General features: G+C 33.0%; 1 protein-coding gene across 2 annotated transcripts; it reads left to right on the forward strand.

The window, feature by feature from the left end:
* Positions 1–405: 405 nt before the first annotated feature.
* RIN3 (RPM1 interacting protein 3) lies at positions 406–4,162 on the forward strand. 2 transcript variants are annotated; one of them, XM_078975813.1, is made up of 12 exons: positions 406–709; positions 1,102–1,513; positions 1,589–1,666; positions 1,770–1,856; positions 1,942–2,063; positions 2,194–2,290; positions 2,418–2,523; positions 2,630–2,787; positions 2,868–3,005; positions 3,078–3,145; positions 3,209–3,608; positions 3,721–4,162. In XM_078975813.1, the coding sequence occupies exons 2-12, from the start codon at positions 1,271–1,273 to the stop codon at positions 3,775–3,777; spliced, it is 1,554 nt and encodes a 517-aa protein (XP_078831939.1). In that variant the 5' UTR covers positions 406–709; positions 1,102–1,270; the 3' UTR covers positions 3,778–4,162. The 2 variants fall into 2 exon arrangements, with proteins under 2 accessions (XP_078831939.1, XP_078831938.1); XM_078975812.1 differs by having other exon boundaries at positions 1,116–1,513.
* The last annotated feature ends 15,278 nt before the right edge of the window (positions 4,163–19,440 follow it).

Raw genomic sequence — 19,440 nt, forward strand, 5'->3', positions numbered from 1 at the left:
TACAATTGAAGATAATATTTAAATGTCAATCTTATTTCAATCTTTTAAAGATTGACGTTTCACAAAAATATTTTTTCTACAAATTTATAGATTTTTTAAATAAAATTAAAATATAAGATTAAAAACGTATAATGAATTATGAGATAACAAAAATAAGTTGTACCTTGTAATTTACCAATAACCTTAATTTTGTTTGTTTCAGAAAAAATACTGATATTGATCTATAATGATACTTTTTTAACATAAAAAACAAATTAAATGGTAAATAATATAAACGAACAATTGAACACCGAGAATTCATTTCTTTGTAAATCATTTTCTCGTAAGTTTTTACTGTGCCCTACGCTTTAAGTTAGAAACGAACAATTATACGTCAAATAGTTATGTTTTTCAATAATGCACGGATTTCTTTTTTGAGATATTTTATTGCAAAATTCATCAACTTTTGTTCTTCCATCTTTTCCCGCAAATTTTGGTCGATTTCTCTCGATCGTTGTTGTGCGCGAGGCCAAGATACAGAATTTCCCACCGAAGATTTCACGTCATGGTCTTAGATCGGGACATGTTTGACACCCAAGACGATTATCATGTGTGCCTGGTTTTACGATGAATGAATATTGCAGTATTTAGAATTTTATCTGCAATCAGTTCATCAGCACACGCATCTGCTGATCATCTGCTTCTTCATCCGTCTTACAGAAATGTCCATGTAAATTCTTTTTCCCATATCTTTATATACATGTTACATCAGTTATATCATTTGTTTATCATATCGATAATTTCGTAATTTGTTAGCAATTCTAGGGTTTCTAGGTTGCCATTTGAGTGTAGGAATCGAGAATTGTACTTAATGCTACAAATTTGTCTTTCTCTCAAGTCTCCACATTGGATTCTTTGTTTGAACTTGTATATAAGTTCAGTTGATGTGAGGTCAACTTCTGTGTATATACGATCAGATTGAACTGTTTGTAAGGAAGAGCGAACCTAATTTCGTATGTTCAAATTTGAAATGACATTATTGATTACAAGTAATATAATTGTTAAATGTACCATGTATCCTTTCGTTTCTTCATTTCCTGTCTAATTTACTAATTGTTGCAGTATCAATGACACAGATTACAGAAATCAAGACTCTGTTCCAGGATTCAAAGGGTTTTGATGGAAGGTTTACAAACTAAATTATAGTTTGTGTGCTTCTCCATCTCTTTTTGCACACTGTGATCAATTCATCTCATGAAATCCTGGAACTCTGGTTTCATTGTAGTATATCATGGGTGTAAGCTACTTACCAGTTTCAGCAATCTTCACAGTGTTGAGCATTACAACCCTCCATTATTGGACAGAACCTTCACTTACAGAACTCAAATCAGATGGTTTAAACAGAAACATTCTTCTTCACCCTGAAGATGCCACCCATGCACTGGAGCTGCTTCTTTTAAGTCCTAATTCCACAATTGCACTTGTAGCCAATTTTGTGATCAACATATATCTACTCATCATCCTATCTCTTAAGGTATTCAGCATCATAGCACTCACATTTATCTTGTATTTTGATTCTTTGATGATGGTTTCTAATTTCTTCATGCAGACAATATTTTTTGGGGAGCTTCATGCATTTGAATCTCGGAAGCTGTTGGAGCAATTGGTTAATTATGTTATGTACAAGGTAGAAACAGTCATCTTTGAAGTATATTCTGATTGTGATTCTTCATTCTTGACATATGACATTCAATTTCTGGATAAGGAACACATATTTGATTGTGATTCAGGGAATGTTCCTTCCATTGGTAGTCCCTCCAACAGTCATTCAAGTTGGATTATGGTCAACATGGTTGATTGTATTGAGCTCTTTGAAGGTATTCTTTTCAATGGTTTCTTTAAAATTTTATGGGTACAAATGTTTTATCTTGTTTTTAACTTTTTATCTTTCATGTTTTTCAGATGTTTCAAGCTTTAGCAAGGGATCGTCTTCAATCCTTGAATTCATCTCCTTCTGCAACTCCCCGATCTTACTTTCGTGTTTTCTGTGTTTTATTACTGGTTATCTCAGTTGATGTGGTCTGGTATATAGGGCTAAATTAGTCATTTTGTTTCTATACAATTACACGGATTCCAAGAAACTTACTTTTTTTTTAAATGTATTTATTTACATCCTCATTTGATCTTTCTCATGTTCTTTATTGCTACTTTCAGGATAAGAATATGTCTGCTTATCTACCATACAACACCATCATCTCTAGATTTGTTATTATTCTTTGAGCCTCTCAGTATTGCTTTTGAGACACTACAGGTGCATATCTTTTTTATTTTCATATATATATATATATATATATATATATATATATATATATATATATATATATATATATATATATTTCTGAATTTGATTATTAACTCATTTCTTTCCTTTCTCACAGGCTATTTTAGCCCATGGATTTCAACTCCTTGATATATGGAAATATCACTCAACAGGCACCTCCACAAATTCCAAAATGTCAAAACTTATTGATATATCATCAGCAGGCAAGATTTATCAATTTATCGATTTATAATCTATAATATCATATATGATGATTATATTTTTGTGGTTATTACTTGTTTACTTATTACAATTATTCTTATAAAACAGGTGCAATGTGGGAATGGAAGAGTGTTTTATCACGTAATTTAGGGTTTTTATTGGAAATGATGAGTTTGCTAATGGCTCTTGCTCATTATGTGCATATTTTATGGCTTCATGGTGTAAATGTTCATATTCTTGATGCAGTCATTTTTCTAAATATACGTGTAAGCTCTTTTATTTTATCAGAGCCTTTCAAATTTCATCCATAATCCATATTTATGTAAATTTTACAAAACATATGCAGGCTTTATTAAGTGCAATTGTAAAACGTACAAAAGGATTTATTAAGTTACAATTAGCTTTAGCCACCCTTAATGGAGCTCTACCTGATGCAACATCTGAAGAGATTAAGTCTTATGATGATGAATGTGCCATTTGTCGTGTAAACTTCAACTTAATTTTTTTTCTTTTTCCTTTTCTTTTTCTTTTTTTTAAAGATTTATCCGTTATACAGGAACCAATGACGAAGGCTAAAAAGCTCACATGCAACCATCTTTTTCATCTTTCATGCCTCAGATCATGGTAAAATACTAAACTATAGTAACTTGTGAATGCTTTCAAATGAATGACACGTGTCAATGCCAGGTTGGACCAAGGTCAAAGAGAGTATTACTCATGTCCCACATGTCGAAAACCTCTTTTTGGAAATGTTACACCGAATACTGAAGATATTTCAAATGATGAGCAAATTGCACGTGAATTAAGCTCTGCACTTGAATGGCAAAATCCACATGGACATACTCATACCACTCTACCTTCATGGAACTTCTGGCCTATCAATGCCTTTCATGCCACGTCATCATCATCTTCTTCTTCTTCTTCTTCAAATGCTCCTGTTCATAATCATCCTCCCACAGTGATTCCTGATGATTCTCTCAATAGGGTTGGATTACATCTTACATATCAGGATTTAAGACGTATCGTTGAAATGGCTGAAATTGTTCGTGAAGTGCTTCCTCATGTCCCTCGTAATATAATCATGCAGGTGAACAGTTTCATACATTATATTATATTTCCCAAAATACCCTTATGGAATTCTTTTTTCGTAAGTCGTCAAAAACAGTAAGTATGATGGTTTCGTTTTAATCAATTTGCAGGATTTGGAGCGAACAATGTCAGCTTCTGTTACTGTGAATAATCTTCTTCAAATGTGATACCATATGTTATATGTAATTGTTACTAAATTCCCAAGTGGTAAATAAAGTCATGGGAAAATATGAAGGTCTACAAATCATCAACACACAAAAAATACTGCATTATGTGCGATTGTTTTACTTATGCAAAAGGTCCAAAATATTTGTATAGATAACAAGTGAACAGATTTGAAAATTTTGGTGGTTTCAGTTTCAGGGGCAATTTGCAAGTCCTTTCACTTCTATCATGCTTGTAAATTTAGGCCCTGTAATAAGAGAGATTGATATACACATTTGCTCATGCATTCTTGTAAATTAGGTTGTAACTTGTAATTGTTTGAATTTAAACGGGTCATAAGTTGACCAAATTGTGTTTTTAATGCATACATCCTTTTTGTTTTGTTAACAGATATTAAGTTATCATTGTAATAATGTAGGGTTTAAGTTGATCATGCTTTAAGCCTTTAACACAAGTTATTGATGGAAATATTGATCTCCAAATGGTGTTTATCTTAGGGAAAGTGTATGACACCATGAGTGGAGACAATAGAGGGGTAAAGAAAACCTAGAAGCACCAATAATGGAACCATGACAAATAATGGTGTCAAACCCCCGATTATTCGGAGGGAAGAGATACAACAAACAAAAAACTATTGTTTCAAGCATGATATAATTATTAGGTGTCAAACATGTAACAATTATGATATATGAATTTTGTCAAATATGTAGTAATATCAATGTATGGTATGTATGACACATAGGTCAATGATGCATAATAGCATCTAATAAATATGTCCTATATGTAATAATGTAAAATTAGGTATATGTTTAGCATAGATAAGTCTAGAATAGATAGATGACCAACAATAGTTAGTTTGTTGTGTGTCGTTTATAAAATCATTGTTTGTAAAATACTATCTATATAAGGATTGTTGATCCCGTGAAATAAAGTAGTGCGAGAATTTGTGAAATAATTTTACTTTCAAATTTTTCTGTTGAAGTTTAACTTCTGAATAACATATCATCTGTCCTAAATATACCATCAAAGAACTCGACAAGCAAGACGAATATCATATAATTCAAGGATCACGATCATGTACCCTATTATTAATCTTTTTTTAATACTCTATAATCAATAATTTTCTTTTATTATTGTGAATTTTTTTGAGCATAAAACAATTTTTTATGTGGCCCTGTCTTTTTATAAAACATAAACAAAAAATCTACACACCCACCTTCTATTTGCCGAAAACTCATTTTCCGAGCAACGATGTGTGGTACAAAGACACTGGCGCTACCTTGCATCTACACGCCAACCAAGGTATTCTCAAAACCATCTCAAATAATTGCACGAATTTTTCTTCATCTGTTTTGATAGTTGACGGTTCTTCGATTCATGTAAGCCAAGTTGGCAACTCCTCTCTATTAAATCCATATCGTCCTCTTTATTTGAAAAATATTTTGATTACTCCTCAAATTATTAATAACTTAATTTGTGCGTCGTTTCACTTGTGACAATATGATTTCTATTTAATTTGACATGTTTTGTTTTATTGCGAAGGACCTTCAAACCATCCAAACTCTCATGCAATGTGATAACATCGGTGAGCTCCACCCTACCACAACTCCTCCTCAAGCATTTCTTTTCGCTGCTCCGTTTATTTGGCATTTGCATCTTAGACATCTCATTCGTCAAGTTTTCAAGTCTTTAGTTGATAGTTGTTATATTTCTTGTTCAAACAATAATAAAATTTCTACTTGATGTCAATCATGCCAAATGGGCAAACATGTTAAATTACCTTTTTCTCTATCTAATTCTGTTTCGCATTCTCCATTTGACATTATTCACTCTCATATGGACCTCTCCGGTCACGAGTATTACTGACATCAAATATTATGTTATATGTCTTGATGATTACTCTCATTATTTATGGGTGTATCCATTACGTGCAAAATCCAATGTCTATTCTACATTTGTTCATTTTTGCGTGCTTATTCACAATCACTTTCAATCCGATATAAAAGCTTTCCAATGTGATAATGGTGGGAAATATACTAATTCTCAGTTTCAAAATCTATGTGACTCTAATGGCATTCAAATGCGCTTCTCTTGTCCTCACACTTCCTAACAAAACGGAAAGTCTGAACACATGTTACGCACAATCAACAATATTGTTCTTACTCTTTTATTTCATGCCCATCTTCCACTCAATTGTTGGGTTGAATCCCTTCACATGGCAACTCACATTATTAACATTCTTCCCTTCATCACCATCAATCATAACACTCCTTTTCACAAACTGTACCACATTAAACCAACATATCATCACTTATGTGTCTTTAGTTGTCTCTGTTTTCCCCATATTGTTTCTCCTCGCAAATTATCCCATTGTTCTACCCTGCATGTCTTTCTTGGATATCCCTTAAATCACAAGGATATTGGTGTCTCAATCTTGACACTTAAAAATCGTTATCTCTCGCCATGTGGTTTTTGATGAAACAACTCTCCCTTTTGGTTCCATGACTCCTAACCATGCCCCATCTTATTCTTTTCTTGATAATTTGATACCAATTGTTGGGTTTTATTTCAAAAATAGTTTCATAAACTAGAAAAATATAGCAACAGAAGGCTTTAATTTTGAAATAACATAAACATTTTATACCCACCAAGGATCTTCTTGCAAGTTATTGAAAGATTATAACACCAACCAAAGAAGAGGTGAAGAAATAACAACCTTTGTAGTTCTTTGGGTCCTCTTGGGAGGCTTGGAAGTTGATGAAGAATGTGGAACCTTTGAGACACCAACAATGACTCAAGTTGATGTAGATGCTAGTCCAAAAATCTTAAACCCTTAAGCTTTAAGTTCATAACCAATATGAACTTAAAGAAGGCATGAAGATGCAAGTGTTCTTCATGTTTTATAACCAAAACTAGAGAGAAAGGGAGAGGGAGGAGTGGATTCGGCCACTAGCAAGAAGTGAATGATGAGCACTCTAGCCAAATGCAAACCTCTTATTTATATACATAAAGTAAAGGTATTAACTATTAGGTCTTAACACTTTAAGCACATATGTCCCCATGTCATAAATATGTCTCCCATGCTTAAATTCTTTTGAATAAACTAATAGAAAAGCCATACTCTTCTTCTTTTTATGCAAATCTCAAAAATTGCATAAAGAAGAGGAAAGTTAGTTTAAATTTTATAAACTCAAGGTTTATAAAATATAAATTGTCTTTTTAGTAAAAGACAAAAGGTTTTCAACTAGTCCAAAAAAGTTGTGCATGACTTATTAATTCATACCATATGAAATAATATAATGTTACTTGTTAATGAAAATTATTATTTCCATGAAACAAATAATTTCCAATTTAATTATAAGAGTTTTATTGAAAATTTATTAAAATCAAATTCTAATAAATAATCAATTATATCAAGTTGTTAGTGTGACCCATTAGTATCATATGTTATTTAGCAATATCACATTAATATGACTCTTGAGCATACTAGATCTTTCAATCTCCCACTTGTGCAAGACTCATATTAGACTGATATAGATAGCGGTGAACGTCTAGCAACATTTCACTGCCCCTAAGACCATATGGTTGTTTGTTCCATTCTATCAACGCCTAATTCCCAAAAAGCTCAAAGCTACAATTAGTGTATAAGGTAAGTTTATCAGTTATCCCTTTGCTACAGACATCATGTTGAACATGAGATTCGGATTGCGATCCATCTCATTAGTTGTTCAAATTTTGGTAAGGCGCCTTAGATGTCTAACTCTCAACACATAAGAGGAACAAATATCATCTTGACTACATAAGCCTCTTTCATAGTTCACACCATACCTGAAAATTGCTTTTGTAACTTCCTGTTTATGGAACAACATTTGACCATATCAAGCATTGTACTCCCTACACTTAAGTCCCACTATGTATCTCAGGTGTTAAGGATACAAGGATAGTACCTTTTAATCAAGTATCATTCATGATAGCGATCCATGAGCTGATCTTGATGCGGGTCAATTCAATACTAGTTCTCTGACAAGTACCTATGAAATTTGGTTACATTCATCTAGTGAGAATCAACCAATCCAATTCATATTAGTCTTACTTCATAATTGCTCCCATAGTTATAACCGACTATGAACATTTAGAATAATAACATTATTTATGGATTAAACTTGTTAATATAGAACACACCAAGTATTAATGAGATGACTATATCCTAATATATCATAACATTGTCTAATAGTTGTTATAATGTTCTAATATCCAAATGATAAATCCAAATCAAAAACCCATTTCTAGAATAATAAAGTCTTATAGCTGAAGTGTGACCATTCATACTTAGCTCAATTGCTCAAAAGAATGACTTTATTAATGGAGTTGTCAAAATTTAATTTGTGTGAATTCTATGAATACTTTCATCTCTATACATAACTTTACTCTAGGTATAGTTTAATATCTTGGAGATTGATTGGTGTTCTTTCATGATATAGAGTCTCTTATCTTGATTAAGTATACTCTTGAAGTCACAAATTAAGATTTCTATGTGATCCTCGAATGGCAGAAATCAACATAGTTTTCAATGATCTCATTCATCCAATCATATTTGAATTCAACTTCTAAAGTAGTGTATTCTTATTTTGTAGTAGATTGGGTCATTATGTTTTGTTTGGACCTTATTCAAACAAAACTTACTCTTCATTCCATAATGAAGTCAAAAATCCAATTATAATTCATAATTATTTATATTTGTTTAGACATTAACATCTTGTGTAGATCTTTCCAAAAAGATCCTTTCTAAATTGATTGTATCATATACATTCTCTTAGTTCCTATAAACTACTCTTATAATGCACTTTTACTCATCTAGTGGCTTAACCATGTATTCAAGTAGTATCCTATGACAAACTTACAACATGATCAAATACCATGTCCTATGCATAATATAGCGTAAATGATGAATTCATTTTCCAATCAAATAGAATATAAATCATTTCATTTAGTTTTAGCCTATGAGCTATGTACTTTTGAGGCTAGCTCAAAATGATGCTATATGAAAATGCCAAGAATTCTCCAAAAGAATCTTGTGTCTTGATCCCTTTCAAGATATTTCCAATATATGTATAAGGACATGAAACTTTTAACATTCATATTATCTATCCCTTATAGATTTTACATTCCAATAATTTATCTTCTCCTTCCTAAGTCTTTTATTTTAGAAATACCTTCCGATTCAAGGTGAAAACGACCTTGCTTAGTCAGAATGTGATTTCAAATGATTAAGTATGTCTCATTCATACAAGATTAGGAATTTCACTATGCTCCCACTAGTTCTTAGTAAACACACATCTTCTGTTCATTTTGATATAAAAACATACTTTGTGGTTTTATATTGAAATGATGATTGCAACATTGAGATGTTTGCTTTATATCCACAAGTGTATCTCAAGCTCTACACATTTTGTTAGGATAACATGGATTAAGAAAACCTCCAGGCTAATCTATATAGATATCTTCTAGTAGATGTCTATTAAGAAAGCAGTCTTTCTTGAAATATATTTACTATCTCTCATATTAAGAATATGAATTTATAGTACATAATATCCTTGTGGATCTAATCTAGCTATTTGTGAAAAAGGTTTGATCACAGTCAATGTCATGAGTATGATGAGAACCATAGTTAATGACATGTGTATGAGAAAATCCTTTTACTGCAAATCTTTCTTTAAATGTGTATGGTTATCCATGTAAATTATTCTTTCTAGAAGAACTATTTCCTCCTTCTAGCCTTGCTATAGGGATAAATTTTAATCCAGCCTATACTTGATTCTCATACATGTATTACATCTCATGTTCCTGACTCTAAGTCATTTATCAGATTCGAGATCTGACATAACATCTTGGTATTTGACAGATTTTCCAAAAACCATTAATAAAATCTCATCAATGAGAGATTCCACATTTCTCAAGTCATAGATGAATTCTACCATTAGTGCGAACAATTTGTGTTTGTGAATAGTTATTATTCAATTTTAACAATCATTTGTTAAAACTAGTGTCAACAATTACTATGTGACATCCCCATTTTCACGACCAGAAAAGACCGATTTTGTTTTTGTTTGTTTGAAAATCAGAGTAATATTTTTCATAAAAGTGTTGCGGAATTTGTTCCCAAAATAAAATATGATAAAGAATTATCAAAGAATTTCCGTAGAAATGTATTTCATTAAAAAGACTCAGGATGTCATGTTCGATACAGATCAAAAGCATAAACAGTACAATATAAGCCTTACTACATTATTTCATATCTACAGGCCTATATCCGTAATCCCTCATCCAAAACATCACATCTATGCTCGAGCGCCACTACCTGTAATACATGAAACTGAGTGGGTCAGACTTGGGAGCCTGGTGAGCACATAAGGTTTTCAAACCACAATAAAGAAGTTTATTAATTTCATCAACCAACAATAACCCGATTACCCCTTCCCGTTATCCTCACATTATTTCCCTAAAATACCTATCGTAAGGGACCTAGACTAAGGATCAACATCGAGATGGACACTAATGCTAAGGGGATTCCTCAGCAATAAATGTCCTTAAGACAACCATGTGGGGGATGGAGTACATCGGTGAACACATCGTTCACAAACACCTACAGGTTGCGAGCCTGCTAGCGTTCCACTGGACTATCTAGAAGAGTCCGTGGTTGTCATCCATACTCCGCTAGATGATAGAATCAACAACAACAACATCGAGGCCTCTCATCATTTTATCACACATCGTCTAATACATCTACCCATGTTTTACCCCAACATTTTTGTAGATATAAAATACATATACAATTTAAATCATATAAAACTTGTATAAAACCATTCATCCAGCATAGATAGCAAGTATACAGATAATATGCACACATAGCACGTAGTTTATATAAAATACTTTATATCTATGTGTAAGATAAAAAGGACCATGCACTCACCTAAAAAGGTGGTGATTCCGAACTCAGACAACCACTAGAGTTTAGTCTATTATTCGCCGAGACTAATTAATAGTCTAGCTATTATTACTATTATATAAGCGTTAAACAATACTTATATAACCCGTAATAATAGCCCAAGTACTTATTATAAGTTCCTAATAACGTTACTATAATTAAATAAAAGCTATATTAAAAATAGCGTAGACGTAGTTCACTTACAGCGGGTTTTATAGAAAACTGGGCTTTGCTTGGAGTAGCGTTCTCGAGTCGAAAAACTCTTCTTCTCGGAGCCTTCGAGCACTCCAGGGCTTCCGCCTCGTGCTAGGGAGGTTCCCTAGTTTTTTTTTTTTTTTTTTTTGGGGGGGGGGGGGGGGTTCGGGGCTAGAGAGAGGTTCTTGAGAGAGAGTAAAGAGAAGAAAGAATGGTAAAGGTGTGAAAAAAATGAGGGTGGGAGAGGTTCTATTTATAGGGTGAAATATGGTTGAACTTGGTGCCACATGTCACCATCTGGTGGCAAGACTTGGGGAGAAAGCAATGACTAAGATTGTGCCACGTCACCTATTTTCGTACAACATACTTCCGACTTCTAAAATCTGTAACTTTCACATACGAGCTCCGTTTTTGACGTTCTTTATATCCACGTGTAGGTAAAAATAAGATCTACAACTTTCGTTTTGACTCTGTCTGCTAATTGTCGACCGATCTTAAATTTAATAGCATGAGGAAATTGTACTATTAAATGTCTGCGTAAAATTCATAACTTTTACATACGGACTCTGTTTTCGTCTGTCTTTTTTACCGTTGAGTTCCTATTAACGAGATATTTGATTCTTATTTAGGTCGCGTATGCCAAAAACCGTTCGATCTAAAATTTGAATTTTGGGTCGTGCACTGTTAGGCAAAATCTTAGAAAAATCATAACTTCCTCATACGAAGTCAGATTTGGGCGTTCTTTTTATGGACGCTCTCAGGTTAACATATTCAACGAATTTAATTTAGATAACTAAGGATAAAAGTCGCTCTATCATAAATTCACTATTTACGCTTCCTGGTGTCGTGCCGATTCAGTCGCGAAACTTCGACGAGTCATAACTTCTTCGTTATAACTCGGATTTCGGCGTTCTTTATATATCTGGAATCCTTGTTTCGACCACTACATCTTTATCTAAAGATATCGAACTTATTTCACACTTTAATTTTGACGCTTATTTTTATTCTTTATTAATTATATATTTATCATTAAGTATAAATCACATGTATACACATAATTCACATAGTATTCGAATATTTCATCTTTATTACTTCAAAAATGTTACAATAGTTGACATAGACTATTACATCGTCTAAAATGCTTAGCCCTGAAACCCGGGCGTTACATACTACATAAGGGTATGGTTCTTGAGCTGCTTCAAGTTCCATGTACCTCCCACTTGCTTTGTCATTAAAAGCTTGTTTTCTACTAACTTAGCTTTCATAAGAATAAGAGAACTTATTCTTTGTGGGTTTGCATATAATAATCTAAGCCACATTTAGAGTGTTATACAAATATCTATTTAGTAGATTTTAAGTTTAGAAGCTTTAGTCCAACATCGGCCTCAAATCCATAAAAAATTTAGTAAGATGAGGATTGAGCCTTTCCATACTAAATCTTATAAAGTGTTTAATCTACTTATTAGTTGGTATTTGTATTCAAGATACAATTAATAGTGATTAAAGTATTATCCCAAAAAGATTAAATGAGGATATTTCTACCGATTAGAAAGTAAATCATACCAATTTGTATCTCAACTTTTGAAATCTTCAACAAAGATTTCACAATTATGTTATATTGTAATGCCTGTGTTTCTAGGCCTGTCATTAATGTTGATATAATAGTCTAGGTTAACCTTTGTAACCCGTTTTGAAATAATAGAAGTGTATTATTTAAGTATTATGTGTTTTATGCTTAATTGCTTAATTATGTGGTTTGATTAATTAAGAATAAAAATAAGCATCAAAATTTAAGTGTAAAATAAACTTGATATCTTTGGATAATGTTTTAGTAGTTGAAACGAGGTTTCCGAAGATATAAAGAACGCCAAAATCTGACTTCGTATGAGGAAGTTATGATTTATTGAAGTTTCGACTTAGCGGTATGCAGCCCGAAATACTCGATTTGAGATCGAGCGGTTTTTTTAGCCGAAGCAATCTAAACGAGAATCGAAGATCTCATTGTTAGTATCAAAGCGATGAAAAGTTAGGCGAGAACGGACGTCGGATGAAGAAGTTATGAATTTATAACGGAAATTTTCTGTCCCGGCCTATTAAAAATAATTAATAAAAATAAATTCAAAATTAGCCAACGGAGTCTAAACGAAAGTTGTAGAGCGTAGTCTCACCTTCGCGTGGATATAAACAACATCGAAAACGGAGTTCGTATGAATAAGATATGAATTTTCGAATTTATTAAATAATTAATAATTAAATTTAATTATTAAATCCCGGTATTATCCGAAGACGAGTCATCGGATTCATCCGAAGTACGCCCAGCGTACTAGCGTACGCCCCGCGTACAGCGAAGCATGACATGCCTCACACTCGAGTTCTTCGGATGACGCATGCAGTGACGAATTCGGCGGCTTACGCCCCGCGTAAGGCTGTACGCCCAACGTACTCCGAGGCTCCAGACTCCTATAAATAGGATGCGAGGGCAGCCGGTTTTTTTGCTATTTTTCTCTCTTCTCTCTCCCGTTTTGCATCTATTTGCGTGCCAGAAGTACCCCGAAGCCCCGGTAATATTCCCGAGTCCCAAAGCAAGTTTCGAAGCCCCGAAGCTCTATCCGTGAGAAGTTCGATTTTTGTAGAGATCTTCCAGATCTGCTGAGGATTACTACTTCTACAAGCCGTAGTGTTGTCCGATCATCTTCTGATCAAGTGAGTGTGTAGTTACTTTCTTCTAACGCATAATTATGAAGTATTTTATACGAAATACGTGTTATGTGTATAATATTGTTGTTATATGTGTGAATGTATATTCATTCTCTTCTATCTCGTGGATCTGATATATTTTCTATGAAATACGTGTTATGTGGGTGTGCCTCATCTGTTATGTGGAATATATATTGAATGAAAATGCTATATAGGTTTTAAACTATGTATAAGAATGCATATTTTTATCTACTAATATGTTGGGTAGAACATGGGTAGATAATTGGTGTGTAATAAACAGATGAGAGGCCTCGATGTTGTTGTTGTTGACCTAGTTATTCAGCGGAGTATGGATAACGACCACAGACTCCTTCTAGACAGTCTCGTGGAATGCTAGCAGGTTCATAACCTGTAGATGTTGTGAACGATGTGTTCACCGGTGTACTCTATCCCCCTCATGGTTGCCTTAGGATATCTATTGTTGAGGAAACCCCTTAGCAGTAATGTCCGTCCCGATGAAAATACTAGATTAGGTCCCTTGAGATAGATGTTGTTTTAGGGACGTAAAGTGAGGATAACGAGAATGGGTAATCGGGATAGTGATTGGTTGGTGAAATTAAATATAATTTATTTATTGTGGGTTGAAAACCCTATATGCTCACCAGGCTCCCAAGCCTGACCCACTCAGTTTTATTTGTATTACAGGAAGTGACGCAAGGGCGTAAGATGGATGAATCATCGAGTTGTTTTGTTTACAAGTCTGTATATGTATATATTTGTTGTATGAATTGTAATGTTATCGTTTATGCTTTATGGTATGTATCGGAACATGACACCCCGAGTTTTGATTATATAATGAAAATGCATCTCTTGATGAAATGCTTTGATAAATATTATTTTATCATGTTTTGTTTTGGGAACAAATTCCGCAACACTTTTAAATCAAAAGGATTTACTCTGAAATTATTTTAAAAAGGCATAAATGAAATCGGTCTTTTCTGGCCATGATTTTGTGGATGTCACATATACCACATAAAATATAATTAAAACTACTATAGTTGGTAACAAAGTTGAACATAAAATATAATTAAAACTACTATAGTTGGTAACAAAGTTGATTTGGTATCTTATGCTTAATCTCAGACATTCACTAGAATGGAAGCCATACACCAAAGTGTATAGTTCCTTAATTATTTTCTCTACACCTTAGTGAAAATATCATTAGGAATCCTTTATATATAATTAAGGTTCACCTTGGAGAATGCTATTTATATAATAAATATAACAATGTCAAAGATAAGTTTGATTTAAAACAAGTTTAAGTCAAAAGTGCTTGCATATAGAACTTAATTTTATTTATAAAAATGTTGATATTTACTTTACAATTCAATTAAGAGATCTAGTCTCATAAATACAAGTTAATCATTTCAGAATATGAATATTATCGTTATGAAAAACGATTAAATAAATGATCAAACATTTGAATAAAATAACTGAGACTTAAATTTAGACATGCTAAATTAAAACATACATTGTTCCAAAATAAATCTTGTTTTATATTACAAGTAATTTATGTTCTAAGCATAAATAATAAACTAAACTCCTAGAGTGTAGTTCCAACTTGATTGTGCTTAGCTTGGTTACTCTTCAATAAATATTTGCAAACCATTTATAAATATTGGATTAACATTTAAGTACCAAGTACCTTAGTGTTATATTAAAAGTATGAGTTCTATCTAGTAGATACAAGAAGTACTTGTCTCTTCCAGAATTTCTTTCCAAATAAGAGGAGTAAATCCCCTTCCAGTGTCTAGTTGTTTCACAAAAGAAACAAGATCCATCTATGCGAGCTTTAGTAGATTTATTGGGCTTAAAGGTGTTCAGTCCATAAAACATGGGCCTCCTGTATCACACAAGGTGATTCTTTTAGTCTTGCATTATTCCAATGTTTAAACTAGCTTTAAATAAAATATTACTGTATTTATTGGAATATTATTTGACCTGTTATATCATCATATATATGTTTAAATTATCCAAGACTTCCTAGAAGTCATGAATAACTATTCCTAGCTTGATGTTAAAAGCATCTTAAGCATCACAGTGACGCCTTTACTCGGTATCATCTTCAGGTTCATTGTTCAAAGAAAATAGTTTAGGACTATGACCTTTAAGTGTATACAATTTCATAGCTCATACAAAATTGTCTCTTAAGACATGAACCCATTCATTGAAGTTGTATCTATATAATGTTATTGTTTCATTAATTCATTAAAGAAAATAACAATTCATGATAATGATAATGGATTATTTAACTACAAAATTGTAACAAAATTCATTTAGTATTTTCAATATTTAATCTTCAATAATTAATACCTTTTTAGTTTCTAAAAACATTAATTATCAAAGTCTAGGATCCAAGTTGCAAAACAAATAAATAGTTAGGTATCATTTATCCAATCTATTTGAATTCAAACCGGTAGATATTGATTATCAATGATATCTTACTGTATAATTCTATGACATCCCCAAAATCACGGCCAGAAAAGACCGATTTTTGTTTATGCTTTATAAAAATCAAAGTACTTCTTTTCATAAAAAATGTTGCGGAATTTGTTCCCAGAAAAACATGATAAATACGTTATTAGAACATTTTCGAAGAAACGTATTTTACTCATTTCAAAACGTTTGGGATGTCATCGTTAATACAGAAACATAAGCATAAACAGAACTTACATTTATTTACACTAGTGATCTACATCTCTTTAAATATCTCAGTGTAAAGTGACTTCGTATCAACACCTGTGATATAAATAAACTGAGTGGGTCAGGTTGGGAAACCTGGTGAGTACATAGGGTTTTCAACCCACAATAATATAATTATTATGTTTAAACAATCAAACAATCAACCCAATTACCCATCCCCATTATCTTCTTTAGTCTTAAGGATCTACCCTAAGAATCAGCTATTCCTCGTTTATTTATTCCTAAGGATCATCCTAAGGAATCGACACGAAGTCCATCATTACCAAGGCTTATAGAATATATCTGGTGAACACGTAGTTCGAAACATCTGGTAAACACTTAGTTCAAAAGTAACTAGTGAACACACTTAGTTCAAAATACTTAGTGAACACACTCAGTTCAAAGATACCTAGTGAACACACTCAGTTCAAAAATACCTAATGAGCACCTAGTTCAAAAATACCTACAGGTTACGAGCCTGCTATCGGTCCACTAGACCGTCTAGTATCGTCCATAGTTGTCATCTATACTCCACTAGATGGCTGGATCACTGACAACACTGTTGTCTCCCATCGTGTTATCACAAAACAACTATTTCATCTACCCATGTTTTACCCAACACATTTTGTAGATATAAAATACATATACAATTTAAATCATTTAAAACATGTATAAAAATCTTTCACCCATCATTGACATCAAGTATTCAGACAATATGCACACATAGCACGTAATTTATATTAAAATACTTCGTATCTATGTGTAAGATGAAAGGGACTATGCACTCACCTGAAAGGTGGTGACTCAGCACTCAGACAACGCTTCGATACTCTCAAAACAATTTCCTTCAATAAAACCTAGTACCAGTTTAGTCTAACGATAACCGCGACAAATTAATTAGTCTGACGATTATTATTATTATATAAGCGTTAATAACACTCAATATAACTCATAATAATAGCCCAAATAATTATTTTAAGGACCTAATAACATTCCTATAATTATTCGAAAGCTATATTAAAAATTGCGTAAGCGTAGCTCACTTACAGTGAATTTTATCGAAAACCGGAACTTTATTTGGAGCAGCGTTTCGAAACCGAAAGACCCTTTTTCTCGGGACTCCGGAAGCCTCGGGGCTTCCTTAAGGTGCTAGGGGGTTCTTCCTAGGGTTTAGGGGGTTAAAATGGGCTAGAGAGAGAAAGTAATTTAGAGAGAGAGTGAGTTTTGGTGTGAAAATGAGGGCTGCCGTCGGACCCCTTTTATAGGCGTGCAGCTCGGACATTACGCTGGGCGTACTCCTCGGGTATGGATGCCAGCCGAAGCCAGCTGTCTCGCACTCATCTCGGAAGGATAAGGCCGGAGGTACGCGGGGCGTACCGGACCTCGTACGCGGGGAGTAATGCGAAGGGAGGCGTGTCCTCATCGGATGCGAGACTGTGGGGGGCAAGGGAAGGTCAGGATTGTGCCACGTCATCGCAGCTTCGCAAATTGCACACTTAACTTCTAAAAATCATAACTTTCGCATATGAGCTCCGTTTTCGACGTTCTTTATATCCACTCGAAGGTGGGAACATAATCTACAACTTTCATTTAGACATTGTCAGCTAATTTTGAGTCGATTTTAAATTTTATATTTTTAACAGACCGGGACAGGATTGGTCCGTTAAATCCTCATAACTTCTTCATACAAAGTCAGATTTGGGAGTTCTTTTAATCGATGTTTTTAGTTTAACATATTCTACGACTTTTGTTTAGATCGCTAAGGCTGAATCTTGCTCTATCGTAAATTCACTATTTACGCTTCAGGGTATCGTACCGGTTCCGTCACGAAACTTCAACGGGTCATAACTTCTTCGTTATAACTCGGATTTCGGCGTTCTTTATATGTACGGAAACCTTGAGACATACTCTACAACTTGGTTAGGACTATTTTTTCTAAATAATCCTTTGTCGAAAAGTCGTTTTCAACCCCTATTGCCTCTAAATTGACTAGCCCGGATTTGCGGGCGTTACAAATTCCTATATTTATGGGATCTCTAATAACAAATTTAATTAGACATGTTTCATCCTATCTATGCCTCAGAACTCTCTTGCTTAGGTATCCTTTATCACAAGAGATTTCCGATCAAATCGTCCAATTTGAAAAGTTTGTGTAATCGGCCTATAACTTGGTTATAGAAATCACAAATACACCCTGGCCATCAAAAGATAACACTAAGCGGTTAAGTATTTTTTATCCCACCAGTGCATATAAGAGACGTGCGAGTGTTCTTCAAAAGGATTGCATAGATTTGAGGTTTGTAAAAAAGGGTCTTTATATGTTTTATAATTCTAGTTTAAAAAACATATGATATAATGATTATTACATGCATATAATAAACCATGATATCAATTTTTTTTAAAAAAATCTTTTTTGAAAGTTCTATATAAAAAGCTAGTTTTTATGTAATTTGACGTAATTCAATTTTAATAATCAGTATTAAGTTTGAATGTATTTGAACCTTTAATATATTTAATAAAACTTCACTTTATTACTAATATATTTTGGAGTTTGTATGAATTATAAAAATCACCATTTTAAAACTTATATTGAAGTATTTTAAAATTTGTCATTGTTAATGATTTATAAAATTGGGTTTTAAAATAATAACTTGTTACATATTATGTCCAGTTTTGAAAACCCAAACTCCATGTGATGTTTATTTTGTTTAAAATTATTTTATCATGTGAAAAATTAATTTTATCAACCACACAAAATAATGCATAAAATAAACAACACAAACATGCATAAAAAATATATACATAAACATAACCAACTAATGATATTTTTTTGTGAGCCAACACAAAAAATGTCAAGTCCATTCCTAATGGGACATTTAAGGGGACCAAAAACTTCTTGTAATGTTGTTCTAGAAGCTCCCACTTGAGTAAACACCCATTGCTTGCAAATGATAGGAAAAAGTTTTTGAAGGCTAAAATTCATCAACTGTCGCTAAAAGCCAACAACCCTTTGTGAACAACATTAGTGACACTTTTCAGAAAATGT

The sequence above is a fragment of the Lactuca saligna genome, chromosome 9 (genome assembly GCF_052625555.1).
Source record: "Lactuca saligna cultivar CGN05327 chromosome 9, ASM5262555v1, whole genome shotgun sequence".
Taxonomy (NCBI): Eukaryota; Viridiplantae; Streptophyta; class Magnoliopsida; order Asterales; family Asteraceae; genus Lactuca; species Lactuca saligna.